General features: G+C 64.0%; 1 protein-coding gene across 1 annotated transcript; it reads right to left on the reverse strand.

The window, feature by feature from the left end:
* Positions 1-4,363: 4,363 nt before the first annotated feature.
* On the reverse strand, positions 4,364-6,580 carry PRRT3 (proline rich transmembrane protein 3). Its single transcript, XM_026659311.1, has 2 exons — positions 6,009-6,580; positions 4,364-5,930 (listed from the first exon to the last, which is right to left on the reverse strand). The coding sequence occupies exons 1-2, from the start codon at positions 6,578-6,580 to the stop codon at positions 4,529-4,531; spliced, it is 1,974 nt and encodes a 657-aa protein (XP_026515096.1). The 3' UTR covers positions 4,364-4,528.
* Between the last annotated feature and the right edge of the window lie 3,459 nt (positions 6,581-10,039).

Raw genomic sequence — 10,039 nt, forward strand, 5'->3', positions numbered from 1 at the left:
CCACCATTCCGGAGGACATGCGTCCATACTGATGACGGGTTCTGCTCAATAATGATCCAAAGCAATGTGGACCGATGCATGTTTATTTTCGTCATCTGAGTCAGATGCCACCAGCAGAAGGTTGATTTTCTCTTTTGGTGGTTCGGGTTCTGTAGTTTTCACCTTGGAGTGTTGCTCTTTTAAGACTTCTGAAAGCATGCTCCACACCTCGTCCCTCTCAGATTTTGGGTTGAGTGCTGTAGCTATCTTTAGAAATCTCATATTGGTATCTTCTTTGTGTTTTGTCAAATCTGCAGTGAAAGTGTTCTTAAAACAAATGGGCTGGGTCATCATCCGAGATTGCTATAACATGAAATATATGGCAGAATGCGGGTAAAACAGAGCCAGAGATGTACAATTTTCCCCCAAGGAGTTGAGTCACAAATGTAATTAACACATTTTTTTTAATAAGCATCGTCAGCATGGAAGCATGTCCTCTGGAATCAGGGCCGGCTCCAGGCACCAGCTTACCAAGCAGGTGCTTGGGGCGGCCGCTCCGGAGAAGGGGTGGCACGTCCAGCTGTTCAGCTGCAATTCAGCGGACGGTCCCTCACTCCCACTCGGAGCGAAGGACCTTCCCGCGAATTGCCGCCGCAGATCATGATCGCGACTTTTGTTTGTTTGTTTGGCTGCTTGGGGCAGCCAAACCCCTGGAGCCGGCCCTGTCTGGAATGGTAGTTGGAGCACAAAGGGGCATCTGAATATCTGGCATGTAAATACCTTGCAACGCCGGCTACAACAGTGCCATGCGAACACCTGTTCTCACTTTCAGGTGACGTTGTAAACAAGAAGCGGGCAGCATTATCTCCTGCAAATGTAACCAACCTTGTTTGTCTGAGTGATTGGCTGAACAAGAAATAGGACTGGGTGGACTTGTAGGCTCTAGAGTTTTACATTTTTATTTTTGAAAGTAGGTTTTTGTACATAATTCTACATTTGTAAGTTGCACTTTCACAATAAAGAGACTGCACTACAGTACTTGTATGAGGTGAATTAAAAATATTATTTCTTTTGTTTATTTTTACAGTGCAAATATTTGTAATAAAAATAACACTATAAAGTGAGCGCTGTACATTTTGTATTCTGTATGGTAATAGAAATCAATATACTTGAAAATGTAGAAAAATATCCAACCTATTTAATAAATTGGAATTGGTATTTTATGGTTTAACACTCATTGATCTCAATTAAAAAAACTAATTGTGATTAATTTTTTGGTTAATCATATGCATTAACTGTGATTAATTGACAGCCGCGGTTGGTACCAGGCCGTGGGGTGTATAATCTAGGACCAGGCCCTGCCTGACGCCTCCCTCAGCGGGCGGGGCTGCGTGCTGAGTGCCGTCTGGCTCCCAGGGCCCAGGCAGAAAGGGGCAGTTGCTGCTCTGCTCAGGGTGGCTCTAGGTTTTTTGCTGCCCCAAGCAAAAAAATTTTTGGCTGCCCCCCCCCCAGCCCTGGGCTCTCCCCGCACCCCCACCTGCACTCCCTGCTGCCCCAGCCCTGGGCTTCCCCCCACCAGTGCTGACTCCGCCCGCTCCCCCCTCGCCTCCAGCCAGTCCGGCGCTGGCAGGGTCGGGGTAAGCAGCGGGGCTCCCGGGCCGCGCCTCAGCCCAGGGTCCCTCCAGCTGGGGCTCCTGCTGCCAGGACCTGGGAGGGCAGAGCCAGGGGACTGAGGAGCCGGGGCAGGGTAGCCCCAGAGGGAGCAGAGCCCTGGCGAGCGGGACACGGGGTCCGCATGGCAGTGCCCCGGGCTCCGGTCCCCACGATGGCCCTGCTGCTGCTGCTCCTGGCTGCAGTCCCTGGGCGGCTCGGGCCGCTTTGCCGAGCCCCGGCTGTGGCGCTGGGGGGCGGCCGCCCTGCGACACCTGCAGGCAGCTCCCTGTGCCCCGCAGGGCGGCCCCCAGCCCAAGTGTCCTGCGCTCGGAGCCCGCCCGGCCATAAGGTGCAGGCGCTGCTCCCCAACACAAACCGCAGTGGCCCCAGGGCTATGCGCTGCTGCTGCCAGGGCCGGCTCTAGGCTTTTGCTGCCCCTGAAAATGTGCCGCCCCAAGCACGTGCTTGGTTTGCTGGAGCCGGCCCTGGCTCTGCTCCGGGGGGGCCTGCCAGCCAAAGTCACCAAGCGCCGGCTTGAGGCATCTGCACCAGGCAGGGATCCACCTGTGCTCTGATGAACAGAAGGTTTGGGCCCTGCTGAGTGCAGCCCGGGGTGGGGCCCTGACCTCAGCCCCCCACCCCCCCCAAAGCCTCGGTCCTGGGGCCCACTCAGCAAGGGGCTAGGGGATGCCAGCAGGGCAATGATGGGGGATAGAAAACAAGGGGCCCGGGGCGTGGGGGGGGGGGGGCTGGTCATGGCAGCCCTGGGTCTGAGAGCAGCTGCCCCCTGGACTCAGAATTCGGCCCCCTTCTCCCCCCCCGCCCCTCCCGAGCTTGGTTTCTTACTGAGCTGAGCACCCCAACGCCACTGCAGGGGGGTGCTCGCCAGGCCCAGCTCCTCCCCCCACATCCTCCCCTGTCCCACCCCCGAGCTGGCCATGCCCATGGCTGCTGCATTGGTCCGTCCCGGTCATGGCTGTTTGTGTATTTATTGGCTCACACCTCAGGAAAATAAATGTGTTCACACGCTGCCGGGCGCTGTGGTCCTTGGGCGCTGGGCGTGGGGGCTGCAGCCCGGGGTCCAGGCATGGCAGAGATGCCTGGGAGTGGGGGTGCAGCTCCCCCCGCACGGTACGGGGTGGGAACAAGGAGGCAGGGGCAGGCTTGGGGGGGGTGTCAGAGCCAGGCTGTGGGGGAGCTGGTGCGCTGGGGCAAAAGGGGTGGGGGGCCCACACAGCGGAGTGGTCGTGGGAACCAGTCCCACCAGCCAGCTGAGTGGCCCCGTGACAGGTCTCCCCGGGGCTGCAAACCCAGACAGGGGGGTGGGAGTGTGTGTGTGGGTCCTTGTGATGCGTTCACGGGGCGGGCCCATGCCCTCCGCGGGGGGGGGGGGGCAGACATGCAGCCCCTCCCTGTGCTCCATGGGGCTCCCCCCGAGACACAGCCCCTCCCTGTGCTCCATAGGCGCGAAGGCCTGTGTGCGGCCAGGGCCCCCTGTGTCTTGGGGCTCCTGGCCGGGGGGGGCGGGGGGGGGGCAATGCACCGGCCTGGCGGGTGGGGGGGGGAGCGCCCCCGGGTGCTGGGCTAGACCCAGGGGGGGGAAAGCCACAGGGCCCCGCGAAGCGCCCCCCCGGCTTCTGGTGCCCAGCGGGGGATCCCCTGTGACCCCCATCCCAGGCAGACCCCCCTACGGGGACTGGAGGCGCTCGCACTCCGTGTTGCACCCTGGGGTGGGGGGGAGCGCAGAGCTGGGCCGGTCTTCGGGCCACAGTGGCGGGGGCAGAAAGGAGCAAATGGCTTACGGGACAAATGGAATGGGGTGGGGGGAACCCGGGACGGTGCAGAGTGGGGTGGGGAAGGAGCCACCCCCCCGACTTGTTCTGGCCCACGAAACCTTCATCTGCCTCTGGGACCAGCTTTGGGCTGGGGGGGCACCAGGAGCCAGGCCCCCTTGCTCGGCCCATAGTGCAGGGCACTTCCCACAGCTCCCCGGGCACTGGCAGGGCCTGTCCCCCCCCCCCCGACCCTGCGTGCAGCTGCATGACCCATGGGGATCCCCTGGAAGGCGTTCGACCCCTGTCCCTGGGGTGGGGCACAGACTGCCCCCCCCCTTGCCCGGAGCTATGGGCCCAGCCGCAGGGAGAAATCGCTCCAGCACCGCGGAGGGCTTGTGAGAGCAAGTTTATTTCATTCTTTTGGCACAAACAGACCCACAGCAACAGCCCCCCCACCCCCACGCAGGTCAGCCCCCCCACCTCTGCCCCCTGGCATGCACCTCTTTGTATCTGGGGGGCCAGGTGGGGGCTGCCCCCTTGGGATCAGGGCTGGTGGCTCCTGCCGCACCTGTTGTGGTGCCTGTGCAATGTTGGGCCCTGGGGCAGCCTCACCCGAGCCGCTCCCTGGGCTTGGCCTAGTGGGGGGCTCAGCCCTGCCATGCCCATGGGTCCCCCTTGGCTAAGGCCACCTCCCCCCTGCAGCAGCCCTGGCTGCATGGGCCTAGCCCCCACCCCCCTCCCTGGGGGCGCTCGGCTGGGGGCTCCTCCCTGGCCTTGGCCCTCACTCAGCCGGAGCCAGCGCTGCCCCACCGGCCCGGCTCTGCACCATGTGCGGGAAAGCAAGTCCTGCCCCCTCTGTGCTGGTGCTCCCTGGGCTGGCCCAGCCCCCCGCCCGCCCCCCAGTGCAAAATCTGAGCTGGGAAAATAGATCTACATAAAAATCACTGATGGGGGTCGGGGGTTGGCACTAGGCAGGGCTGGGGCAGGCAGGGAGGCCGTTGGTCGTGGGCTCTCCCTGGCATTGCCCCCATGGCAGGGCTCCACGGCCTGCCAGTACCCGGGCTGGGCTCCGGCCGCTATCCTCCGCGCTGTGCTGAGGGGGGCCGCTCTGGCCCTGCCCCTCACAGCTCAATGGTGTCACTCGACAGGCTGCGGGAATCCACCTGCTTGCTGAGCGCCAGGAAACTCCTCCTGGCTTCGCGCTCAGAGTCTCCGGCCCCTCCCGTGGTGCTGGGCCTGGGGGCCTCGTCGGGGAGCAGCGGGGCCCGGCTGGGCGTCTCCTCCAGGGGCAGGCTCTCCAGCGAGGAGAGGCCGTGCCGCCAGGGGTTCCAGCTGATCTTCAGGGAGCCCTTGGAGAAGCTGTCGAGGGAGCTGCCCGAGATGGTGCCCTCGGTGGGGGGCTGGCTGGGCAGGCCCTTGCTCGGGGGCAGGCTGGCGCTCTGGGAGGGCAGGTCGCTGAGCGAGCTGCAGCGGGCCAGGCTGTACAGGTAGTCGGGGTCGCTGCTGCGCCGCTGCCAGGCCTTGGCGGGCAGCAGCGGCTCGGCCATGGGCGTGAGGGCAGAGCTCCGGCGCAGCGAGGAGCGGGAGTCCTGGCGCGCCAGGCGCCCGGGGTACTGCAGGCTGGAGCGCAGGAAGATGCTGTCGCGCACCAGGTGCTCCTTGAAGAGGGCCTCGTCGATGCTGCGGCTCAGGTTGATGGGCGAGGGCGGGCGGAACTCCAGCTCGCCCAGCGACAGCACCGACTCCTTCTCGAAGCAGACGCTGGTGTAGGAGCGCCCCATGCGCGCGGCGTTGGGGCACTTGGGGCTGGCGCCAGCCCGGCCCAGCGAGGAGGTGGAGCCCCTGGCAGAGAAGGCCCCCGTCGCCCTCACCTCGTTGCTGCCCTTCAGTGCCCGCAGGTGCACCTGCTCGGGCGGGTTGCGGATCAGGCTCTTGCTGATGTCGTTGCTGGCCGCCCGCTCCTGCGTGCCGTGGGCCCAGTCGTAGCAGTTGTTGGGGTACTCGGGCGCCTCGGCCTTGCGGTAGGTGCAGAAGTAGCGGACGAGCTTGGCCCAGCAGGTGTGGTCAGCGGAGCCGCAGCACTGGCACAAGGGGTGTGAGGCCACGAAGCACAGGGCAAAGGCCAGCAGCAGCTCGCAGATGCGGAACCAGAACTGCACGAACCACCAGGGCCAGGAGAACTCCCCCGGCGGGCCCAGCACCCCGCCCAGCCACAGGGCCCCGTACGCCTGGAGCCCACAGCACAGCAGCCCCAGAGCGCTGCACCCCAGCAGCACCCGCGGGCAGGGGCCCAGCCCCTGCAGGGCTCTGCCCTGCCCAGGCAGCTCCTGGGGGTCCTCACAGCCAAGCGACACCCGCTGGGCCTCGCCCGGCCTGGCAGGCTGGTGGGGCCGCAGCTGCCAGTATGCAGCCAGGCTGGCCAGCATGAGGGAGGTGCCGCAGGCGCAGGAGAGCAGGTGCAGCCCCACGCCCAGCACGGGGCTCAGCAGGGGCGAGAGCAGGTCGGCTCCCAGCAGCACGGTGCTCTGGAGCGAGGCCAGCGCGGCCAGCAGGGGCAGGCGCTGCAGGGGGGGCGGCAGTAGCTGCAGCTGGGCCACGCGCAGGAGCAGCAGCAGCAGCAGGGCGAAGGCGCTGAGCAGCAGCGGGAAGGGCGCGTTGTACAGCAGCCGCACGGCCGGGGCGGGCAGCCTGGCCCTGGCGCCGTAGGGGTCGGCCAGGAGGAAGGTGGCGCGGAGCAGGCCGGCGCCCAGCAGCAGGGCGTTGGCGCCCAGGGTGTAGGGCAGGTGGGGCAGGCCCAGGACGGGCGAGCCGATGAGGCTGGCCACGCAGACCAGGCTGAGCAGCAGGAAGAGGGTGCTGGCGCCATAGACGTGCAGCTCCCAGGCGAAGCCGAGCGTGCGCTGCAGGTCTGCCCAGCGCAGCAGCGTCTGGTTGGGCTGCAGGAGGCTGCAGGCCCCACTGGCATGGGGGCAGGGCAGGCTAGAGGCAGGCACCGTGGCTGGGACGCTGGGCCCAGGCCTGGGCAGAGGGGGGCGCTGGAGAGCTCGCTGGGTGCTGACTCTGATCAGGCCCCGCTGGGGAGTGGCTGGGGGCTGGGAGTGGGTGGGCACAGGGGCCGTGGTGCTGCCAGGGCCAGGAGGTCGGGTCCCATCTGCAAACAGCAAGGGGCACATTGTCACCAGGGCAGCGTGTGCCACCCCACTGCAGAACGTCCCACAGCTGGGCTGCTCCCCACCCGCTGGCCCTCTCCCCGCCCAGGGTCCTGCAGACCCCTTGCGCCCCCCGGGTCTCTGTGCCCGTTCTGCCCTGCTCTGCATCCATTCCTTGCATCCACGTTGCCATAGCAACTTGCATCCTGCAGCAGCGTCCAATCAGCTGCTGCCAGGGTTCCCCATCCAGAGCAGAAGCCTGAATCCCTCACCCGTCCCCTCTGGGCTGCCTGCTGTGGCACTTCAGCCCTGCCAGAGGTGCCCCCTCCCAATGGGGCTGGGCACCAGCAGGAGCAGCAATGGGCGTGGGGCTGCAGTGGGAGATACCTGCGTGCTGGGACGGTGGGGGGGGGACTGGCACAGCCCCCCCCCCGAGCCATTTAAAGTGACAGCCCCAAACCCCAACAGCCTCCATCTGAGCCCTGTGCCCCTCCCTCAGCCCCACCATCGCCTGCAGTCACCCCCAGCACGGGAAGGCAGCTGGAGGGACGCTGGCAGACCTGGGGGGAGTAGAGACCCCAGGGCTGGGCTAGCAGGGGCTGCGGGTCGGGAGTGAGGGGCATCGGCAGAGAGGTGACATTTAGGGGGGGCATGTGGGGTCAAGTGCCCCCCAGCTTGGCCGGCCGGGGGCAGGGAGGGAGAGGGGCTCTGTCCTTCTCTCCCTGCTGAGTTCAGCCCCAGGCGCCCTTGGGCCAGTCGCCAGCTGCCCATGGACAGGGCGGGGTGTCCCCCCTCCAGCAGGGCCGAGCCCATCACCAGCGGGGAGCCCAGCTCCGCTCCCCCCACCAGCTCCCTGAGGGCTCTGGGCCAAGCCCTGTCCTGCATGGGGGGAGGGGAAATCCCCTGGGCCTGGACCATTCACCCACCCCGTGGCGTCCGGGCACGCAGCCCAAGTGCCCCCACTGCCAACCCCTATGGGTAACTGCCCCCCATGGCGCAGCCCCGCTCAGTAAGTACCCACAGTGCACTGTGGCCGCAGATACCCGGGCTCCGGTTCTGGCTGTGCCCGGCGTTCTCCCTGCACCCAGGGCTGGCCAGACCCCCCCCAGCACCCATGCTCTGCATGGGGAGGGCCCTGCAGGGGCTTCAGTGCTCCCTGGCTCCAACCCAGCCTGTCGCCAGCCCTGGCTCGCGTTTGCTTCCACCTGCTCCTGTTCCCAGCACCTGGCCGAGGCCGGGTCCTGCCCCCGCGGGGCTCTTGCAGGCAGCCCTGATGCGGGCGCCTCCTGCCTGCGGATTTCGGGGGCAGCGGAAAGGGCTGCTCCGGTCACAGAGATGGGAGAACTGGGCCCGGGGCCGGGCTGCAGCGAGTCAGGAACCCCCCCAGGAACGAGGGTTTGTCCCGGGCAGGATCAGGGTCCCCGGGAAGCCCAGCCGGATGGGGGGGGGGGAGGCAGGCAGCCAGCGCTGATCCCTGTGGGGGGAGGGGATTAGGCACCGTCACTAGGAACAGCCCTGATTGAAGTTGTCACTGAGCCCCAGCCAGATATAGCTGCTCCCTGCCCCCCAATCCCCTTAGGGAGCAGCCTGGCTCCTCTGACGGCATCAGTGCCCCCGTGACCCCCAGACTGCCTGGCTGGGGGCCAAAGCCCAGCCGGCCCTACAGCTCCTGTCTGGGCCAGGCCTCTGACGAGCCCCTCTGCTCTGCGGGTGTTCAGGCTGCCGGGGGGGGGGGGCGGGGGAGCACCTCGACATTCCCACAGGCACCTCACAAGGCAGGTCCCAGCACCCCCCCAGGAGCGCCTCTAAACTCTGCATCCTCAGTCCCCGCAGGGCTGGGTAGGACTGGGCCAGTTGGGACCCACTGGGGCCGTCTCTGAGCCCGCGGTGCCCAGGCCCTGCCGGGGCAGCCCCCAGGCCCAGCTGCCTGTGGTGGTGGGAGAGAGGGGCTGACTGAGTCACGGGACGGATCCCCCATCACCTGAGTGCCTGGTCCCCGGCGGCGGCGGCCTGGGGGCAGAGGTGGCCGTGGAGGTGGCGTTCACAGGGGTTCTTGGGTCCACAGCTCCCCGGACTCGCTGCGGGGCCCCAATCTCTTCGTCTGCTGCAGCCCCTGAAACAGAACCAAGGGCCCGGGGGCCTCAGGTGGCTGCACCGGCTGCCCCATGGCCATGCACTCAGCCACACTCGCCCAGGGGTGAGCAGAACATGAGAACGGTCAGACTGGGTCAGACCAAAGGACCATCCAGTCCAGTATCCTGTCTTCCGACAGTGGCCAATGCCAGGTGCCCCAGGGGGCGTGAACTTAACAGGCAATGATCAAGTGATCTCTCTCCTGCCATCCATCTCCATCCTCTGACAAACAGAGGCTACGGACACCATTCCTTACCCATCCTGGCTAATAGCCATTAACGGACTTAACCTCCATGAATTTATCTAGTTCTCTTTTAAACACTGTTATAGTCCTAGCCTTCACAACCTCCTCAGGCAAGGAGTTCCACAAGTTGACTGTGCGCTGCGTGAAGAAGAACTTCCTTGTATTTGTTCCTGCTGCCTATTAATTTCATTTGGTGACCCCTAGTTCTGATATTATGGGAATAAGTAAATAACTTTTCCTTATCTACTTTCTCCACATCTCTCACGATTTTATATACCTCTATCATATCCCCCCTGAGTCTCCTCTTTTCCAAGCTGATTTATATAAGGGCAATAAGATATTCTGTGTCTTATTCTTTATCCCCTTTTTAATGATTCCTAACATCCTGTTTGCTTTTTTGACTGCCACTGCACACTGCGTGGACGTCTTCAGAGAACTATCCACGATGACTCCAAGATCTTTTTCCTGATTAGTTGTAGCTAAATTAGCCCCTATCATATTGTATGTACAGTTGGAGTTATTTTTTCCAATGTGCATTACTTTACATTTATCCACATTAAATTTCATTTGCCAATTTGTTGCCCAATCACTTAGTTTTGTGAGATCTTTTTGAAGTTCTTCACAGTCTGCTTTGGTCTTAACTATCTTGAGCAGTTTAGTATTATCTGCAAACTTTGCCACCTCACTGTTTACCCCTTTCTCCAGATCATTTATGAATAAGTTGACTAGGATTGGTCCTAGGACTGACCCTTGGGGAACACCACTAGTTACTGCCCCAGCCTCTCCCACAGCCACAGGGCGGGAAGCAGGAGAAGGGGCGTCCCGGTGCCTTTGGCAGAGGGTGAGGCACCCAGCCAGGGGGTGACAGGAGGCTTGTGGGAACATGGGGAGGTGCCCGTGGTGGGGAGGAGACCCCTGGGAGCAGCCCCCCACCAGCCGCATGGAGTCCAGGGCTGGTCACACGTACCTGGGCGAGGAGGCGTTGGGGCGGGTGACGTTCCCGGGCTGGTGTGGAGGGCGGGCCTGGCGCGGGGGTGCGCCGGTCCCTGTTCTGTGCCAGGAACAGTTTTTCCGGGGAGGTGCGGTGGCTGGGTCGCGGATCCGGG

This window comes from Terrapene carolina, unplaced genomic scaffold (assembly GCF_002925995.2).
Source record: "Terrapene carolina triunguis isolate 2854851 unplaced genomic scaffold, T_m_triunguis-2.0 Scaffold627, whole genome shotgun sequence".
Taxonomy (NCBI): domain Eukaryota; kingdom Metazoa; phylum Chordata; order Testudines; family Emydidae; genus Terrapene; species Terrapene triunguis.